We start from the raw sequence: 20,906 nt of genomic DNA, 5'->3' as shown, positions 1-20,906 counted from the left end.
ACATTCATTCATTCATTCACTCATTCATTCACATTTCCGATGGGGACGTACAAGAATTCATCCTCTTATTCACATTATATAGAGACAAGCGACTATTCATGCACTCATTCACGTGTTGTAGGGATAAAAACATTCACTCACTCATTTAAACATCATATATAGATTTATAACACAACCATTCACCCTCTCATATTCATACACAGCCATGCATTCACTCATTCACACCTCAAATAGAGACACAAGAATTTCCTATCATTCAAAAGTCATATAGAGACGTGCAACCGTTCATTCATTCATTCATTCACACGTCCTTCAAGCGTACAAACATTGACAAATCATATAAAGACAAGCAGCCATTTTTCACTCGTTCACCCTATAAATGAAAACTATTCACTCTCCCATCCACCCGTAAGTTAAACATACAACTATTCACCCTCTAATTCACACCTTAAATAGAGAAATATAAAATTCACCCTCTCATTCACATGTCATATATAGACGTACAACCGTTCACTCACTCATTCACACGTCGTATAGATAAACACAAATTATTCACACCTTATATAGAGACAAGGAACCATTCATTCTCTCATTCACCGGTAAGTTAAACATACAACTATTCACCCTGTCATTCACACCTTATATAGAGAAATACAAATTCACCCTCTCATTCACATGTCATATAGAGACGTACAACCGTTCACTCACTCATTCACACGTCCTTTAGATATACAACCGCTCACCCTGTCACTCAAACATCATGTAGTGACATACAACTATCTACATTCATTCATTCATTCACTCACTCATTCATTCACATTTGATGGGGACGTACAAGAATTCATCCTCTTATTCACATTATATAGAGACAAGCGACTATTCATGCACTCATTCACGTGTTGTAGGGATAAAAACATTCACTCACTCATTTAAACATCATACATAGATTTATAACACAACCGTTCACCCGCTCATTCACAGCCCATATTCATACACAGCCATGCATTCACTCATTCACACCTCAAATAGAGACACAAGAATTTCCTCTCATTCAAAAGTCATATAGAGACGTGCAACCGTTCACTCATTCATTCACACGTCCTTCAGACGTACAAACGTTCACAAATCATATAAAGACAAGCAGCCATTTTTCACTCGTTCACCCTATCGATGAAAACCATTCACTCTCCCATCCACCCGTAAGTTAAACATACAACTATTCACCCTCTAATTCACACCTTAAATAGAGAAATACAAAATTCACCCTCTCATTCAAATGTCATCTAGAGACAAGGAACCATTCATTCTCTCATTCACCCGTAATTTAGACGTACAACTATTCACCCTGTCATTCAAACCTTATATAGAGAAATACAAAATTCACCCTCTCATTCAAATGTCATATAGAGACTTAAAACCGTTCACTCACTCATTCACATGTCGTATAGATTAAAACGAATCATTCACTCACTCATTCACACCTCATATAGAGACAAGGAACCTTTCATTCTCTCATTCACTCGTAATTTAGACGTACAACTTTTCACCCTGTCATTCACACCCTATTATGGCATACAATCATTTACTCACATTTTATATGGAGGTAAACTAAATTCACCCTGTCATTCAAATGTCATTCAGAATCATTCACTCACTCATTCACGCGTCCTTCAAACATACAACATTCACCCTTTCATTCAAACCTTCTGTAGAGATGTGCGACATTCACCCTCTCACTCTCACTTCTGGACAGCTTCTAGGTGTCCAGTGAAGCTCCTGCGTGTGTTTGGACTGCGGAGAACCCTGAAGAACCCTGAGGAACCCCGAGGAACCCCCTGCAGACATGGAGAACATGGAGACTCCACATAGGAAGATCCTCTGTGGGGATCCAAGCATGGACCTTCTGGCTGTGAGGTGGAGGCTCCAACCGCTGCTCCACCTTCCTAAAACTTCACCCCTGATAAAGCCGTGGTTGCATCTCCGCCCGGTTGGTGACCGAAGCTCCGACGCTCTGCTGACTCTCTGCGGGCTTGTTTGTTCTGAAACAAAGTACCTTCGCTTCTCAACCCAGAGTCTGGAAACATCTGATCCCAGAATCGTGCAGAATCTAGATGTCCATGTCTTCCCCGTCCAGCGCCTGGCGAGGCACCTCAGAGGCCAGGAGCTCCGTGGTCTCCAGGAATGAGACCCACATGGTCGACCCGGTGAATCCGCTTCATCGTCCGGATGTGGAATCAGGTATTTGTAAGGATTGTGTTTTATTTTTGATTAAATGTAGAACATCTGACCAACAGTTTCAGCCGCAGGATATGAAAGTGGTATTTTCACGTTTATCTTCGAGCATTTCTTGTCAACAGACGGCTGCGTAGCTCCCGCGGGCTCCGCTAGCTTGCAGCGGGGGGCCGCAGGGGGCCGGCGGGGGGGAAGTGGGAGGCCGGCGGGGGGCCGGGACGCCCCGATGGCCCCCCGCCGAGAGCCAATTCGTTAATTGGAGGCCGCTTGGGGAAATGAAATTGATGGACGCCCCCCCCCCACTCGGCCCCGCTTAGCAAAGGAGCTAGCGCAATAGGATGAGCTAATCAATAGCCGTTAGCAGCGGTTCTTACTCCCATGATGCAGCCCTGTCAGTGCTCCCACTCCCGAACCTTCATCAATGGCTTCTCTCATTGGGCGGCTTCCCAGGGGGCGGGGCTTGACAGCCTTCTGGAGCTTGCTATCGTGCATAGCAAAGCTATGACTGCAGCTTTTCAGCTATTAGCATCTAACTGTTAGCGCTCCTGGTGTTATTCATAACTATCCAATCTCTCCTGAAGAAGAAGAAGAAGAAGAAGAAGAAGGAGAAGAAGAAGACAGTGAAACCCTTCATACCCCTTCATGTCCCCTCCTGCCCTTTCAGACCCCCCTCATACCCCTTCATACCCCTTCATTCCCCTTAGTTCCCCTTCATACCCCTTCATGTCTCCTCATACTTCTTCATGCCCTTTCATACCCCTTCATACCCTTTCATGCCCCTTCATACCCCTTTACGCCCTCATACCCCTTCATGCCCTTTCATACCCCTTTATACCCCTTCATTCCCCTTCATGCCCCTTCACGCCCTCATACCCTTTCATACCCCTTCATACCCTTTCATACCCATTCATGCCCTTTCATACCCCTTCATACCCATTCATGCCCTTTCATACCCCTTCATACCCCTTCATGCCCTTTCATACCCCTTCATACCCCTTCATGCCCTTTCATACCCCTTCTGCCTCTGCACCCCCTTTTCCCCCTGGGTGGAGGCAGAAGCTGTGAGATGTTTCCACGCAGTAGAGGTCAGCATCTCCTCCTCGCTGTCGCCGAGCGACGGCTCCTGGAGGAACGTGGGCTTTCTGTGGACCATCTTGCAGAGTGACCTCCAGGTCTGGACCACAGACGTCTCACTCCTTCACGCTCTGGCTGGACCTTCTGTTGGAATGGATCTCCACTCCTTTGGCCTTGAAAGGTGCCCGGGTCCAGAGCGGGCGGGGTCTTCTGATGGTGGACCTGGAGTGACGGGTGAGGACCCTTCAGTCGGTCCACATAGAAGGGCGATCTGTGAAGGACGCTTCCAGCTGTGGCTTTGGCTGTGATTCATCTGCAGATGTTTGGTGGGACCAGAGAGCAAGTGGAGGAACATCTAGAGAGGTACGAAGATGACCTGGAGAAAGACAGAATACACGGAACGGCGAGGCTTCAGGGAGTGGAGATGAAGAAGGTGGAGGAGTTTAAGTACCGAAGGTCGACGGTCCAGAGCGATGGAGAGGCTGGAGAAGAGGTGGAGGAAGGTCAGCCAGAAGGACAGGAAAGGTGGAGAAGACGGTGATGAGAGCAGTCAGGTTGGAGACGGAAGAAGCAGAGATGAAGATGTGGAGGTTCCTCGATGAAGATGTGGAGGTTCCTCCTCAGGAGGGAGGAGGACGGAGAAGATCGGGAAGGATAATCATCAGAGGGACGGCACACGGTAGATGATCTGGAGATAAAGTCACACTGAGATGGTTGGAGAAGATCTGGGTGGAAGGATGCTGAGGCTGGAGGTCTGGAGGAAGACCAGAGAGGAGGTTCACGGTCGGTGGAGAGGGAGGAGGACATGTAAACACGGTGGATCCAGGTCCAGGTGGGAGGAGCAGAACTCCAAATCTGGTCAGGGTTTGCATCGGACGGATGGAGAATTCTACTTCCAGTGTTCTTCAGAAGCTGCTGGTTTCTCGCTCCGCACGTTAAGAGTAATCAGGTCACGGCGTTTTATAAATAGGCCATTGATCCGAGCGCAGCGGCGGATTACGGCTTAAGACGAGCGAAACCGCCGGACGACAAAGGGAGTCTAATCTGCCTCTCGCCGCCGCTGGATTACATACCTGAAGAAAAACACGCAGAAGCATCCGGACCTTCTGCTTCACAAGCCTTTCAAAGAACGTCCTCGCAGATCCGCGCAGGTCCTCGCCGTCATCCCAGGCCGGGCGTACTCTCCTGAATCCAAGCGGACCGGTGGATTTTGTTGTCTATTTTATCCGTGTTGTCATTTATTTTTATTTTTATTTTTATTTTTATTTTTATTTTTATTTTTATTTTTATTTTTATTTTTATTTTTATCTATTTATTATCTTTATTTATTATTAGTTAATTTCAATTTTTAACCTTGTTTTTATTCTATTTTTATCTTTATTTTGTTTTCTAACCTTATTGTCATTCTATTATCTATTTTATTTTTATTTTTATTTTTATTTTACTTTTATTTTTTTTATTTATTTTTTTATTATTAGTTAATTTCATTTTTTAACCTTCTTTTTATTCTATTTTCATCTTTATTTTGTTTTCTAACTTTATTGTCATTCTATTATCTATTTTATTTTTATTTTTATCTTTACTTTTACTTTTATTTTGTTTTTATTTTTATTTATTATTACTTAATTTTATTTTTTAACCTTGTTTTTATTCTATTTTTATCTTTATTTTGTTTTCTAACCTTGTTGTCATTCTATGATCTATTTTATTTTTATTTTCATTTTTATTTTTATTTATTTATTTTTCATTTATTATTGGTTAATTTTATTTTTTAACCTTGTTCTTTTAATTCTGCTATCTATTTTTATTTTTATCATTCTGAAGTTGATTTTATTTTTTTATCCTTGTTGTCATTCTGTTATCTATTTTTATTTTTATTTTATTTTTTAACCTTCGTGTCATTCTATTATCTATCTTTATTTGTATTTCTATTATTTTTAAGTCGACTTTAGTTTTTATCCTTGCTGTTATTGTTATCAATCTTATTTTAGTTCATTTTTTATTCTTCATTTAATTTTTTTATCTTTGTCATTCCATTATCTGTTTCTATCATTGTTGTTGTTTTCGTCCCTTTAATTGTCTCTCCTATTTATAATTCTATTCATATTTATCAATATTGTTATTGTTGCGCTGCCGTGACAAACCAATTTTCCCAGTGGGGATCAATAAGGCGTAATCTCATCTTATCTTATCTTATCTTATCTTATCTTATCTTATCTTATCTTATGAGGAGGCTTCAAGGAAAGTTTCACGTCATGGTTTTCCGTTTCCCTCTGAAATGTGGAGTCGTATTTCTGCCGAACCAAACGGTGGCGCCGACGGCGGAGGTCCCGGGAATCAGCGAGCCGTCCCGAGCCGTGGAATTAACACGTTAATCCAAATTCATTCATTTGCACGATTGATTTGATTACCATCTTTAAAGCGTGCACGACGACTCCAAACCCCTCAGCAGGTCGCGGCTCCGGCGACACCAAGATGGCCGACCGTAAACGCCGCCCGAGCCTCTGGAGGAGAAGCTCGGGTCCGGATGAACCCGAGACTCTGCAGGAGGTCGGCCTCCTTTTGCCGAAGCATTTCCCGCTTCGGGTACGACGTCGACGGCGCAGGCGAACCCTGTGGGAACAACCGGCTGCAGAAAATGTGAACAAGTGAGTCCGTCTCAGCGACTAGTCCAGGGGTCGGCAACCCGCGGCTCTAACATCTTTACACTGCGGCTCCCAGTGGCTTGGAAAAATAAATGATAAATATTTAATTGAAGTGTATTTCATTTGTGTTAATTCCTTTTTTTGACTTTTAGTTCTAAGTTGGAAGATTATTGTGATCTTGAAATATTAAAGAAAATTATATTTATTATTTTTCGCCGCTCAAAATAACGTCACACTGGCGGAAGCCGGTAAAGTCCCGATTTGCAGATGCTGTGCGCAGAAGTTCAGGAGCAGAAGTCCCATAAACCAGGTAAAATAAATATGTATGAAGATATTTTACAAATATTTATTTTTTATTGTTTACTGACACAGTGATTTTTTTTCCGATTTATTTTTAAAATTCAGGTCGAGGCTCCGCTAAACGCTCTGAAAGCCCAAAGCTCAAAATGACTTCATTGCATAAATAAAATTTAATTTTCTCCGTAATACTTTGTGAATTTCAGAAGCAACACACTACACACTTGTTTATACAAAGTTTAAAGGTAATAAAAAGCCATATATGCAGTGGTACTTTTAGACGTCAAAAAGCAATTGCGGCTCCCAGAGTTTTCTTTTCCGAGGAAACCGGGTCTAAATGGCTCCTTGGGTGTTCCAGGTTGCCGACCTGTAGATGGAGATGGAGGAGGACCTCCTTACCGTGGAGATTTGATTGGTTGAAGAAGAGAGACGAAGCATCCAGTTGGTCAGTTTGGTGGCATCGGTAGCTTTTAGACGTGGCCACAGTCTCGTCTATGATGACTCGTCGTCCACGGTGAGGAACATCAGAAGATGTGACCTCGGGGTCAGGAGGGGAACCAGGAGGAGGTCAGAAGTGAGCCGGGAGGCGGCTAGCCTGATGTTAGCATCGAGCTTAGCTTCCATCTATCTAAGGCCCGTCAGCAAAGCTGGACGGATCTGGTCCTCCAAGAAGGCTGGCCGGAGGAGATGGAGTCCGACAGCCTCTTTGCTCGTTTTGTCCGTCTTGAAACCGCCTCCAGAAACCGGGTTCGAGGGGGTCCCGGAGGTCGGGCTCATTACCATAAAGCTCCACCGGTCACACCGCAGTCCTTCAGGAGAAGGACGGGTGGAAACGTGGGAGGCGTTTGGAGCCGGCTGCAGCGGGGAGGAGAAGGAACGGGAAAATATATGTTATGGAGACAAAAAAAGAGCCAGAATGAGCGGCAGGAAAGGACTGGACGGGAAACAAGATCTGCAGAGCTGGAGCTCCAACAACTTCATCCTGACATGTGACATCTTGTACCAGCCAACGCTGCCTAGCAACACTGTCCTAGCGGTTAGCACAACCTAGCCCAACATTCATGTGGACGCTTCAGTACATCTTGCAGCGACGTTACCATCATGCATTCATGCAACACCCTTAGAGACACAGTCAGTTCATGAAAGTCTGAGCCAAGAAACCAAGAGGGCCTCAATATGATAAACAATATTACAATTAGTGTATCATAGGAAGAAAGATCATTCTTTTCAAGGAGTCGTGACCGGTAGAAAAGCTTTTCATTTTGTATTTTTGGCCACTCAATCGCAATCATTTTTCTTTCTTTCAATTTTTCCAGAATCATTCCAGGATGTTCCACAAACAAATCAAATGAGATCATAGGATCTAAAATGGCATTAGCTTTAAGACGTAAATGTAACAAGACTGTGTCTAAGACAAAATTTCATTGTGGGAAAAATTGTTTTCAAGAAGTCATGACCAGTAGAAAACCTTTTTATTTGGCATCTTCTTGCATCATTTTTCTTTCTTCAGTTTTTCCAGAATCCTCCCACAGACAAACCAAATGAAATTTTCAGCGGTTTTAGGTGAGTGCCGGCATTCACCTTTCAACATAAAAAAGACAAAAAAAAGGAAATTTACAGGGGAAAAAAAGTTAAATATTGAACTGTTCCCACCCTAATGGGTGTTACTTATTTTTCATTATTATTATAATCACCAATACTCTATAAATATTACTTAAGTGTTCATTTTGAAGCCAAGGCTGCAGTCTGCTGTGCGGCCACCAGGTGTCGCTGCAGGAGCGCCTGAGCTGCGGCCCCCAAACACAAAGAGGGGGGACATGTTTGTAGTCCTTTCAATCAAACGCTTTGAACGACAATCTATCTACAGAACTACAGTATGACGTGACGTGACGTGACTTGACGCTACGCGGGCACGGGCTTATTTCCCCGCACACACACACACACACACACACGCACACGCGGCTGTTGCTTTATCGCGGCTGCGCGCTTCGGCTAACGCGGATCAGCACGTGAACGCGCCTCGCCGCGTTCCACGGATGCGAGCGGCGCGAGGGACGCGGGCGAAAGGTAGGCGACTTCCGGGTCTCACGCGGGCATGTCGGCCGCCTTCCACTCAAATCAACGGCGAGCCGTGGAGGCGCGAGCGTCTCGCGAGTGGGCCGCAATTCGCGAGATTTGAGTTGTCTTTTTTTTTTATGGTTGGTTTTGTTTGTTTGTTTGTTTTGCTCAAGCGGTCCGTCCGGGGGGGCGGGGGCAGCGGCCGGGGGGCGGCAGCCGCGGGGGGCGACGCCGGGACAGCGTGGCGGACGGCGCGGCCCGTGACGCGGAGGTCAGGCGTGGGCCTTTAAATATGGACACCGGCGGCGTGGACGCCTTATTTTAAGACGTGTCTCCGCGACACCCGATACACCCGGGGGGCGCCGGTGTGTTCACCCGGGGGGTCACAGCGGGGTGACCCCTGAGCTCCAACCTTAAAGAAACACACAACATGGAGCTTTTTTAGCTTGTTTTTCTTCATCAAAATTCATTTCTTGGAAAGGATGGCGGCTACAAAACAGCTCCCGGTGAAGAGTTGGGGTTAAGAGGGGTTATAATCTTAATTGCAGAATTCTTTGGTCAGTGTGTGTGTGTGTGTTTGATAGAGAGAGAGAGAGAGAGCGTTAAATATTCATTGGATTCTTGTCAAAATCTGGCAAGTGGACTCGAGTTTCTTCACTCCATGACGTTTCTGCCGTCATCTGAGAGGCTTCTTCAGTTCAAGATACAAAGTGTTTCTTGTCATGTGTGCAGTGTGGAAATGTGTTTCCCTGCACAGTGAAAGTCTTACTTTGCCGTCCGCAGTGCATTTGGATCTGCATTGACAAACATTATCCAAAAAACGAACGGTGTTGGCCGTGCAGGTGTATCGGTGGGTTGAAATGGCCGTAGCTCCACGAGCAGCGCTGCATCCAAAGTGCAGAAAAGAAGAATGAGGTTGGGCTGTTTGAGAGTCTTGGGTTCTAATGACCTGATATAACTGGCAGAAACTCCCCACAGGTCATCCGAAGTGAAGAATCCTCTGGAATGAGGGCTGAAACGTCTTCAAATGAAGAAACTCAAGCCCGTTTGGCGCGACAAGAAGATTTGGACAAGAATTCCTCGTGACCTGGAGGACTGAGAACCTCCACAGACGTGTTGCTGCACTATTTATGGGCTCGTTCTGCCAAAGGATGTGATTTGCACGGCGGCAAGCGCATGTTTGTATTTGCGTGATTTAAAACCGTGGCAAAAGGATGCAAACTGCACAAATGTGGTGTTTCCTTGCGAGTGTGTGGAGTTTTCAATCTTCTGCCTGTTTCCCTTCCAGGCTGGTGTCAGGTTCCCCCTCTCTCCCTCCCTCGCCGTCCTCACGCCTCGCGGCAGCAGAGACGCCACGCCGCCGCCGCAGCAACACTTACCCCGGGGGTCTGGTCCTGCAACAAGGCCGCCGCTGATAAGCCGCTCCAGACGTGGAAGATAATTTGAATGGCCGGCGCTGAACAGCGGTTTCCCAGCTCCGCCGCAAACGACCAGCCGACGGCGTCTCCGCCGGCTCAGCGCTCCGATTCGCCGGCCCACGCTTCGCCGTCGCAGCGGGAGCCACCGGCAGGACCCGTCGGGGGCGTTTGAAAATAGCCTCCGGTGTTTTCAAGCGAGGGGAATCATGGCGGCCGCGGGCTACGGCTACTATCGCGCGGTCATCTTCCTGTGCATGTTCATCGGCTACTCGCTGTACTTCTTCAACAGGAAGACCTTCTCCTTCGTCATGCCGTCGGTGATGGAGGAGATCGAGCTGGACAAAGACGACCTGGGTAAGAGAGTTTCCCTTCTGATGCAGCAGAAGTTCGAACGTTTTTTAAGTTTGGCGAGTTTGTCGAATTACAAGTCGTGTGTGAGACTCTGAGGTGCAGAATGCTGTGATTTGGCTCCTTCCACTTAGAAAAGCGAGGACCTGATTGTCTTTTTCTGCGCCTCGGATGAGAATGAACAGAATTAGAAACACACAAATAATTTGGCTAAACCCGCAAGCTACGGGTGGTGTAGAGCCGCCGCTCCAAATGAGACCTTGGTCGCGCTTGGGGAAGTTTTACAGATCTGATGACCGTGCGTTTCACACAAATCCTCCGCCGACCGCCAACGTCTCCGATGAGCCGCAGCGAACGGCGTGGCAAGTGGCGTTCGTGACCAGATCCGTTGGGAGGCGGAGATGGTGGTTCGCCTCGGATGACCCGAAGCGTGACCTGAGACGCGGTGCAGATTCCTCGCCCTGGTCAAATCGGGTCTTCTTGCTGCGGTTCGCTGTATCTGCTTACAAGTAGGGCAAGTGGGGAAACCGATCTCCAGCTCCAGGCAGCGCTACATGCTACATGCTAAATGCTACCTGCTAAATGCTAACGCCGGCAAGCTCGCAGGCGATTGCTAGCTTACTAACGTACAACTTTGTCACGGTCCCAGCATGGTAGCGTCAAAATGTTCATGGTGCTAATGTGCTAATGTTGAGGCTAATGCGGATGTAGCGTAGCTTTGTGTTTGCTTTGAGCTCACGGTGGCATCAAGAGAATCACCAAAGCTTCTTAAATTCTGCAGCTCCTGGTTAATTCTGCATTTGAATTATTCAGGTTAAGAGACGATCAACTTTATTGATTCCCATTGCGTACATTCTTTCGTCACAGCAGCGTAACAGTTATAAATATCAATATTCATGAATATAAACATCGATTGAAAATTAGAAAATAGCAAAAGACATCCAAAAATAAATAGACAATAGAGAGAACGGCATCTAGGATAAGAATGGACAACAGAAAAAAAAGACAGTAAGATTTAAAATAGACAACCAAAATTAAATCACAAGTTAAACAGAGTGACAATAGCGATGAGAATAAACAAAAATAGGCAGGATGTGAGAAGAAAACAGCGGGAGCCACACAACCCTCTTGAAATTTAAAATGAATGAATAAGCCATATAATGTTATTTATTTATTCCTTTATGCTATGTATAAACAAAATATGTGTTTTTTTTAAATCAATGAAAAATTGCAAAGAAAACAAAATCACATTTCCGCAATTTCCTCGATGTCTGTTTAAGTCCTTCTTGTATTTATGCTAAAAAAGAAACCTAAACGGCAGCAGACATTTGAACACGTTTTATTTAGATCTTCCAAGATCGACATCACCTTCAAATCTAAAAAAAATGACCGAACTAAAATAAAACGCGTTTTAATGAAATAGACGTTATTTTCAAAAGCGCCGTCTGGCGGCGCAGGTGAAGAACATCCGTGGACGGCGTCCGTGTCGTCACTGACGCGAGAAGCAGGAAGGAGACGAGAAGATGTGAACGGTCCTCCTCCGGTCTTCTGCAGGTCTGATCACCAGCAGCCAGACCATGGCCTACGCCATCAGCAAGTTCATCAGCGGCGTGCTGTCGGACCAGATCAGCGCCCGCTGGCTGTTCTCCGCCGGCCTCTTCCTGGTGGGAGGCATCAACGTGGTCTTCTCCTGGTCCTCCAGCGTCGCCGCCTTCTCTCTGCTGTGGTTCATCAACGGCCTGGGGCAGGGCTGCGGGTGGCCACCCTGCGGGAAGGTCCTCCGCAAGGTTGGTCCTCCTCCACCCTCTGAGGGAAACCCTCGGAAAAACAAATTGTGAAGGCTGAGGATGTTCGCGGGTGAAGATGAGGTTCTTCAGGCATGGAGGACATGCTCCTCAGGTTTGAGGGAGCTTCACGGCGGTCCAGACCGAAGGAGCGTTCTCCACCGACAACTCTGCAATCTGTGCGGAAGTTTGTTTCGCAGGTCCAGGAGGAGATCAGGCTTCTTCTGCATTAGCAGATCCACTCAGAAGATCACATTTCCGTCCTTGTTCCCGATTCTAATCCGGGAATGGATCGGTCAGGAGAAGAACCTGTGGACGAACGTGTGGGTTCTTCCTCCGAGACGTGCCTCGGCTGCTCCTCACAGCTCCGACCAGAAGTTACCGTTCCAGAGTTGGACCCTCGTCGCCAGCGACGGGCCCAGAATGAACCTTCTGCAGCTCCACTGCTTCTTCTCCCAAAGAGGTGTTCACCCTGCAGTGGCCTTCAGAGGAGCTGCTCACATGATGGAGCTGGTCTCAAGGAGATCGGTCCTGGATAAGGTTGGCTGCGAGCATCACAACCTCGCCTGGATCTTCACCTGGATCTTCACTGGGATCCTCACATGGATCTTCACCAGGGTCCTCACATGGATCTTCACAGGGTCCTCACATGGATCTTCACCTGGATCTTCACCTGGATCTTCACCAGGGTCCTTACATTGATCTTCACCGGGATCTTTACATTGATCTTCACCAGGGTCCTCACATGGATCTTCACCTGGATCTTCAGCGGGATCTTTACATGGATCTTCACCGGGATCCTTGCATTGATCTTCACCAGGGTCCTTACATTGATCTTCACCGGGATCTTTACATGGATCTTCACCAGGGTCCTCACATGGATCTTCACAGGGTCCTCACATGGATCTTCACCTGGATCTTTACATGGATCTTCACCTGGATCTTCACCGGGATCCTTACCTGGATCTTCACCGGGATCCTTACCTGGATCTTCACCGGGATCCTTACCTGGATCTTCACCGGGATCCTCAGGCAAGGCTGGAGTTTGTTTTTAGCGGCGGCGCTAAAATTAGCGAGCGTTTACAAGGTGCAGAATAAATGCGCGGTCAGCAGGGTCGGATTACAGGAGACGTTATTTTCAGACGGGCCTCGATGGAGATCCTCCCTGTCCACCTGGACCAGGAACAATCTCAGATGTTCCTGGATGCCCCCAACCAAGTCCTGCTGAGAAGAATCATGAAGAGTCATGTTGCATGCATTCATCTCTCCACAGCTCCACGGTGCTTCACGCCGGTGGCTTCAGTGCCTTGTCCAAGGGCCGGGGTTCCAACCTTCTCCATCTCCTCCTTCTTCTCCTCGTTCTTCTCCCAGGGTGTGATGTTCCTGCCAGCTTGTGACGCTCCTTTCCTTCCCGCAGTGGTTCGAGCCGTCGCAGTTCGGCACCTGGTGGTCCGTGCTGTCCTGCAGCATGAACCTGGCGGGGAGCCTGGGCCCCATCCTGGTCACGCTGCTCCTGCAGAGCTACGACTGGAGGACCATCTTGACCATGTCGGGCGTCTTCTGCGCCTCCTTCTCGCTGGTGTGCTTGGTGTTTGTGAAGAACGAGCCGAAGGACGTGGGCCTGCCGGGCATGGAGGTCGCGGCCAAGAAGGGGACCAAGGCTGGAGGTGAGTTCGGGGCCTGGATGGAGACCTTCTCGCGCTCGGCTGAGGAGCATTTCACTCACATCTAAGCTTCTCCAAGGAGGAGGCCTCTAAAACACACAGATGTTCTACAAAGATCACTTTGGGAAAACTTCATCCAGCAACTTCCAGAAATCAAAGAAAATCTAATCATTCTTTGTGAGATGTTAAGAATAGTAGTAGAGGCGATGCAGATGCAGAAGACAGGGTTGGATGGAGGCAGGAGGTGCTGGAAGAGATGATTCAGGTTCCTCCGCGTGGTTCCACATGTTGGTGTCTCACTGCAATGGAGATTATGAAAGTACCTCCATGTGGAGGTTCCTCAGAGCAGTTCGAGATGTCAGTGAGAGGTCCTGGAGGTTCCTCAGTGCAGATCTCCCCAAGCAGGTCAGATGTCTCCAGTCAGATGCTGAGCAGGAACCCTCCCCTGCCCGGCTCCTCCGGACCCCGGGGTTGTAGGACTCTGCTGCAGAAGCTCCCAAGTCTAGAAGCTCCTTCAGAGAAGGACTCGGGTCTCCAGACCTTCCCTTCCAGCTCCACGTGCTGGAACGTGGTTTGTCCTCAGGCCTCCAACATCCAGGGAGCTGAAGCTCCAGGCGTCACGTGGAACGTAAAGTCTGAATCCTGATCCTCCGCCCTCCACAGTCATGAGGCCCGTTATGTAACAGGATCGCCTAGTGTGTGTGTATGTGTGTATGTGTGTGTGTGTGTGTGTGTGTGTGTGTGTGTGTGTGTGTGTGTGTGTGTGTGTGTGTGTGTGTGTGTGTGTGTGTGTGTGTGTGTGTGTGTGTGTGTGTGTGTGTGTGTGTGTGTGTGATCTTCGTAATCACCCGGTGGTTGCCGTGGGGACGCCTGCGAGGATGTCATCGATCGGCCGCAAACCGAGCCCCAGCCTGGAACACCACGTCTCCTGGGTTGGTCACGCTCCTCTAGACCAGACCTTCTCCAGGTCCTGACGTCCAAGCAGAGCTCCAGGGTGGACCTTCTCACCGAGCACTGGAGATGTTCTCCACGTTCACTTTGGCACATAATGTCTTGTTATTTCAACTCCGCCCCCCTGAAAACTAAAGTGTGTGTGTGTGTGTGTGTGTGTGTGTGTGTGTGTGTGTGTGTGTGTGTGTGTGTGTGTGTGTGTGTGTGTGTGTGTGTGTGTGTGTGTGTGTGTGTGTGTGTGTGTGTGTGTGTGTGTGTTGTCACACCAGTGAAAAGCGAGAGCACCCTGAGGGAGTTCCTCCTGTCCCCCTTCCTGTGGGTTTTGTCGCTGGGGTACCTGGTGGTGTTCGGGGTGAAGACGGCCGCCACCGACTGGGGTCAGCTGTTCCTCATGCAGGAGAAGGGCCAGACGGCGCTGATGGGTAGGTGCTCGCCGCTCTGCGCCCCAGGAACCCTGAGGGTCTTCTGGATCTCAGGGTCCCTTTGGGTCTTGGGGTTCTCCTGGGTCTCAGGGTTCTCCTGGATCATGGGGTTCTCCTGGGCCTCAGGGTTCTCCTGGGCCTCGGGGTTCTCCTAGGTCTTGGGGTTCTCCTGGATCACGGGGTTCTCCTGGATCACGGGGTTCTCCTGGATCATGGGGTTCTCTTGGGTCTTGGGGTTCTCTTGGATCTTGGGGTTCTCATTGATCTCAGGGTTCTTTTGGGTCTCTGTGTTCTTCTGGATTATGGGGTTGTTCTGGGTCTTGGGTTTCTCCTGGATCTCTGGATTGTTCAGGATCAAGGGCTTCTCCTGGGTCTCAGGGTTCTCCTTGATCTGGGGGTTCTCCCTGGATTCTTTTGAGTCTCAGTTCCTCTGGGCCTAAGGGTTCTTCTGGATCATTGGGTTGTTCTGGGTCTCGGGGTTCTCCTTGATCTTGGGGTTCTTCTGGAACTCAGGGTTCTCCTTGACCTTGGGGTTCCTCTGGAACTCAGGGTTCTGTCCGTGTCTCTTACAGGCAGCACCTACATGAGCGCCCTGGAGGTTGGCGGCTTTGCCGGCAGCCTGGCAGCAGGCTTCATCTCTGACAGGGCCGTGGCTCGGGTGAGAGCGCACACACACACACACACACACACACACACTCTGCAGACGTTCCTTACGGTTTTCCTCTCCGGTCGCCTCCAGCAAGGCTTGAGAACCCACGGCAACCCTCGCCTCCCGCTGCTTCTTCTCATGATGGCCGGCATGTTCCTGTCCATGCACCTCTTCAGAGTCACCATCACACCGGAGGTCCCGCAGGTAAGGCGTCCAGCGGCGGCCGCGGCGTCGAGCAGCTGAGTTTCTGGCCTCCCCGGCGCTCAGTGTGTTCGGGTGTCTCCTCAGGAGGCCCCGCTCTGGTTCCAGGCCCTCCATCCCGTCTCCGAGCTCATCGGCGTGCCGGAAAAAGAGGTACGGAGGAACTTTACTGTGCATCCGCTGACGTGGTGTTTAAAAACAGTGGTTAGCGCCGCCGCTAGCTAGCGAGAGACAATGATGGAAACACACGAGCGGGGTGTGTGTGTGTTGTGGAGAAGCTGTTGTTGGTGAGATAACGTGATGGAGGACGTCAACTGTGAGAAGACAGGAGACGTTTACTGGGATTCGGTGCGGCGGACGAGGCGTTTTGATGGTTTTAGAAAGAGGAGCGGCTTTACTCCGTCCATAAATGGAGATGAGACATAAAGTGTGGCAAAGTTCAAGTTAGCATAGCATCGTAGCATTGAGTGTGTAGCCGGTAGGTTAAGCAGTGACGCCGCCGACTGTTGAGCCTCAATGGCGGCGACTGCTAGCATGCTCTGAGCTAACACCAGGTTGCTGTCGATAATAAAATATTTAAACACTTTTGCTAGATGAACTATATTTCCAATTTGTCAACAACTTCATGTGTGTTAATTTCCAGACTACTGAGCGCACCTGAACATAAGCTTTACCAGCTAAACATAACAAAATAAATATATGTGTATATACAGTATATATAGGCAACACTTGTCTATAATTAAAACATATTATATATAAATAAAAGAAAATATAAATAAAAAGAACTAAATGAATATACGTATACATATATATAGGCCACTCGTGTCTATTGGACAATGTAATTAAAATATACAAAATATAAATAAATAATACATGAATATAGATAAATAAATACATATATATGCATATATAAGCCGCACCTGTCTCTGAATAAAAAATATATATTAAGTAAAATTTTCAATAGAATAAAAAATAATATAAGTAAAATTACATGCATAACTATATAAATCTATTTGTACAATTTTAGGCCGCACTTGTCTGTAAGCTGCAGGTGTCCACATCATAACAGGAGATATTTACACAGAAACGTTTTTATTAACTTTTAATCAAATACATACTGGTAACACCCACAAATATGTACTAGAAATTTGCCTGTAACACGGCTGATGAACAATTAAAAAAGACAAGGAAAAGTACATCCATTTTCTACGGCTATCTCGGTGTTCCTCCTGCGTGCTAAAATGGTAAAAGTCGTCGGCATTGAACGGCCTGAGAATTTCATCGATATCATGTGACGATGTTAGATGTTTTGGTGGCACGAAGCTCCTTCGCCCCAAAAAATCCATAAATTAGCCACATTCTTGTACAAGCTGCAGTGCTGACTGTAGAAAAAGTAGCGGCTTATCGTCCAGAATATAGTTTCTTGTGCTGAGCGATCATAAAACGTCTGCCAAGAGCCACGTGGTGAGGCACGCAGTTCTCCTGCCTCATGGTAGGGGGCGCTCATCATTCTTCTTGCAGCTCGGTGGCTTATTGTGTGAAGAAGCTCCTCTGCAGGGTTCATAGGTTTGGAAATGTGATTGTGGTGAAGTAGATAAAGATGGAGCAACAAGGGAAAAACGTCCTATTAGTTTATGATGCATTTTTATTAGTTATTAATTACTTGTTGGTTACAAAGTCCACCTTTCATACAGGTGTTCCTCACCTTAGGACGACTCTTGAGTTACGACAGGCTTCACGACTGAATTAAAATATATAATCATAAAAGAAAAGGTAAATAGTTCAGTACAAATGGCCTACATCAGGGTTGAAGGTTACTTTTAGGCAAAAGATTTAAGATTCATTTTCAAAAATGAGCAAACTCAAATAAAATACATTTTAATCAAATACTCCTTCATTATTTTGCAAATGGATGCAAATACTGTACAATAACACGGCACAAATGGCCTCCATGTATATTCATGCAAATATAAAGAAAAAGAAAAGGGTTAAAAATGATACAGCAGCCCCTTAAGATACCAATCATTTTATATAAGATAAGACGAACCTTATTGATCCCCAGAGGGGAAATTGTTTTGCCATAGCAGCGTAACAGTTATGTCAATAAATATGAATATAAATAGAGAAAATAGCACGATAAAATAAGAAACTTTATTGATCTCCAAAGTGGGAAATTCCTTCGTCACAGAGAGAAATCCATAAATCAATAGACAGCAATGTAACATCCAGTTAATATACCTTTTTTTGTTTGTTTTAAATTCGAAGCATGATTCCCGCTAATTTTATCCCTGAAATCCGAGAAAAAAAAATCATGATATAAATAATTCGAGAGGGAGAAAATCAGAATTCGAGGTCCTGCAACTGAGGTCCCTCGTCGGTGCGCTAGTTGGTACCGAATGGTCTTCTGATCTCTTTTTTGTGTATTTTTTTTAAATAATCTTCACGGGCCACAAGATAGCAAGTTTACAATAACTGTGATTTTTTTTTTTTTTTTTTTTTTTTTAGGATTTTTCTCGATTAATTTTTTTATTTTCTATTTTAATATTATACACTGTTCCCAAAAATAAATGAAAAAACACATCCTAGATGTGAATGACTGAAATATTCTCATGAAATCCACCGAATGATTGATGGAAATCAAAGTATGAACCCACAGGAGGTTTGGACTCCAAAAAAAAGCGTAAAAACAAGCGTTTCGTTTAATTTTAATGGAGAAAGTGATTGGAATTCGGGAGCAGATTGAGTTTCCAGCTCGCTCATGAAACCACTTCTTCTTCTCCAGCTCTGGATTCTTCTCCTGGGCGCCGTCTTCGGGTTCTCCTCCTACGGACCCATCGCCCTGTTCGGGGTGATCGCCAGCGAATGCGCCCCCTCCAACTTCTGTGGGACCTCCCACGCTGTGGTGGCGCTGATGGCCAACGGTACGCTCCTCTCCTGGAACCTGAACCTGAGGAGGTTCTCCATCAGATCCTGGTTTGTTGTAGGACAACTTTGAGTTGAGGCTACAGGAGGTGGAGATGAAGAAGGTGGAGGGCTTTAAGTGCGGAGGGTCGACGGTGGAGATGAGGTGGAGGAGCAAGCAGGGAGGAGGAAGGTCAGCCAGAAGGAAAGGAAAGGTGGAGAAGATGGTGGGGAGAGAAGCCAGGTTGGTGATGGAGGCAGAAGAGATGAAGATGTGGAGGTTCCTCTTTAGGAGGGAGGAGGATGGAGAGGATCAGGAAGGAGGCCATCACAGGGACACCACATGGTAGATGGTCAGGAGATAAAGTCACTGAGATGGTTTGAATGTGGACTGAGGAGGGATGGAGATCTGGAGAGAAGGATGCTGAGGGTGGAGGAGGTCTGGAGGAAGACCTGAGAGGAGGTTCATGGATGGAGAGGAGGACTGGAAGGTGGGTGGTGTGTGAGGAGGGGGTTAGATGGAGGCAGATGATTGGCTGAGACTGAGAAAGAGGCAGATGATTGGCTGACGATGAGAAAGCAGCAGGTGATTGGCTGAGGGTAAGAAGGAGGCAGGTGATTGGCTGAGGGTAAGAAGGGGGAAGGTGATTGGCTGAGGGTGAGAAGGAGGCAGGTGATTGGCTGAGGGTGACAAGGAGGCAGGTGATTGGCTGAGGGTGAGAAGGAGGCAGGTGATTGGCTGAGGGTAAGAAGGGGGAAGGTGATTGGCTGAGGGTGACAAGGAGGCAGGTGATTGGCTGAGGGTAAGAAGAGGGAAGGTGATTGGCTGAGGGTGACAAGGAGGCAGGTGATTGGCTGAAGGTGAGAAGGAGGCAGGTGATTTGCTGAGGGTTAGATAGAGGCATGTGATTAGCTGAGGGTGACGAGTAGGCGGGTGATAGGCTGAGGGTTTGATGGCAGAAGGTGATTGGCTGAGGGTAAGATAGACTCGGGTGATTGGCTGAGGGTGAGAAGGCAGAGGCAGGTGATTGGTTGCCTCTTCCAGTGTGTTTTCACACCAGCTTGTAGAAATATGAAGACGAGTTCCGATGGACTTCTGTGATCCGGCTGATCTGTGGTCTGCTGGTCCGTGACGTCCACATCTCCTGTCCTCCTCAGTGGGCGCCTTCATGGCCGGCCTTCCCTTCAGCACCATCGCCAAGCAGCACAGCTGGGACACGGCGTTCTGGGTGGCCGAGGTGGTGATGGCCGCCTCCACCGTCCTGTTCTTCCTCGTGCGCAACATGCGAACCAAGATGGGACGGCTCTCGGAGAAACTGGACTGACGTGGACGCCGAGCGAGAACGCGCGACGACCGCCGCGCAAAAGTGTCCTCGCCGCCTTTTCCGGCGAGCGAAAGGTCCAGACGCACACTTAAAAACTGTGGCTGTAGGTCATCAGGTCAGGTCTTTACTAGGTAAATAAAGCATAAATCACCGGTAGAGAGGGTTGGAAGACGGTGGTCTTCACAGAAACATCTAGACTCTGCGTTCCAGGTCTGGTTCTGTGTTCGCCGTATCATTTATAGAGAAATACTGACCCGGCCGCACGCAATAGTATTTTTATATGTAGTTCTAGCAGGACGCAGACCTCCATCTCCTCTCCGGACCTCCACCGCCACCGTCCGTCAGCTCGGACGTCCTCGGCCTCGTCCAGGTCCCCGTCCTGCCGGAAACTGTCAACTGGAGATCCAATAAATGTGAAGTTCAGTTCGTCTGGTTAATTTTCGCAGAGTGTTTCCCGTAAGCAGCTAATCTGAGCCTCCTCCTCCCACTCGGCGTCTCCTTGGAGAACCAAGAACATCCGGATCTCCACCGCGGCGCGCAGGTGAGACCTCCGGAATCCTCATCTTGTAAAGATCTTCCCTTGGTGATGGTCCTCCTTCACTGGCATTGAAGATGATCCCCAGGGTGTGAGGTGTTTGGGGTGGAAATCGTTATAATCGTGGAGGCTCCTTCTGGTCCGGGTGCCTCCTGAAGGCCCCCCCATGGAGGGGTTTCAGGGCTCCGGAGAAGATCCGGGACAAGCTGGAGGGACGTGTCTCCGTCTCTGGGCTGGGAACACCTCGGGGCTCGGAGCCGGACAGATAGGATGGAGGAGATGGAGCAGCTTACCTGCGGCTCGGTTTTAGCCTTCGGGGCTTTATGAATGTAAGTAGTCGAACGGTGAAAACGTCAGGAAAAATATGGTTGAAATTCCACCTCCAGCACTCACGTCCGGTGG

General features: G+C 47.6%; 1 protein-coding gene across 2 annotated transcripts; it reads left to right on the top strand.

Moving 5' to 3' along the window:
- The first annotated feature begins 8,177 nt into the window (after window positions 1-8,177).
- Window positions 8,178-20,392, top strand: slc37a4b (solute carrier family 37 member 4b). 2 transcript variants are annotated; one of them, XM_086160109.1, is made up of 11 exons: window positions 8,247-8,315; window positions 9,285-9,484; window positions 9,595-10,078; window positions 11,627-11,859; window positions 13,274-13,523; window positions 14,741-14,893; window positions 15,466-15,551; window positions 15,633-15,746; window positions 15,831-15,896; window positions 18,526-18,664; window positions 19,803-20,392. In XM_086160109.1, exons 3-11 carry the CDS (start codon window positions 9,931-9,933, stop codon window positions 19,967-19,969), a joined length of 1,356 nt encoding a protein of 451 aa, XP_086016235.1. In that variant the 5' UTR covers window positions 8,247-8,315; window positions 9,285-9,484; window positions 9,595-9,930; the 3' UTR covers window positions 19,970-20,392. The 2 variants fall into 2 exon arrangements, with proteins under 2 accessions (XP_086016234.1, XP_086016235.1); XM_086160108.1 differs by lacking the exon at window positions 9,285-9,484 and having other exon boundaries at window positions 8,178-8,315.
- Window positions 20,393-20,906: the final 514 nt, after the last annotated feature.

This window comes from Fistularia commersonii, chromosome 15 (assembly GCF_037954325.1).
Source record: "Fistularia commersonii isolate RoL2024-O1a breed Wild chromosome 15, RoL_Fcom_v1.0, whole genome shotgun sequence".
Taxonomy (NCBI): domain Eukaryota; kingdom Metazoa; phylum Chordata; class Actinopteri; order Syngnathiformes; family Fistulariidae; genus Fistularia; species Fistularia commersonii.
Note: the sequence above shows the minus strand (reverse complement) of the source record. Positions and strands in the feature narration are given on the sequence as shown.

Bases quoted from the DNA above. Each gene is read 5' to 3' on its own strand.
- slc37a4b (XM_086160108.1), top strand. From the start codon at position 9,931: ATGGCGGCCGCGGGCTACGGCTACTATCGCGCGGTCATCTTCCTGTGC. The intron at 11,860-13,273 runs GTTGGTCCTCCT...TCCTTCCCGCAG, and splicing joins GCGGGAAGGTCCTCCGCAAG to TGGTTCGAGCCGTCGCAGTT. The intron at 15,747-15,830 runs GTAAGGCGTCCA...GTGTCTCCTCAG, and splicing joins TCACACCGGAGGTCCCGCAG to GAGGCCCCGCTCTGGTTCCA.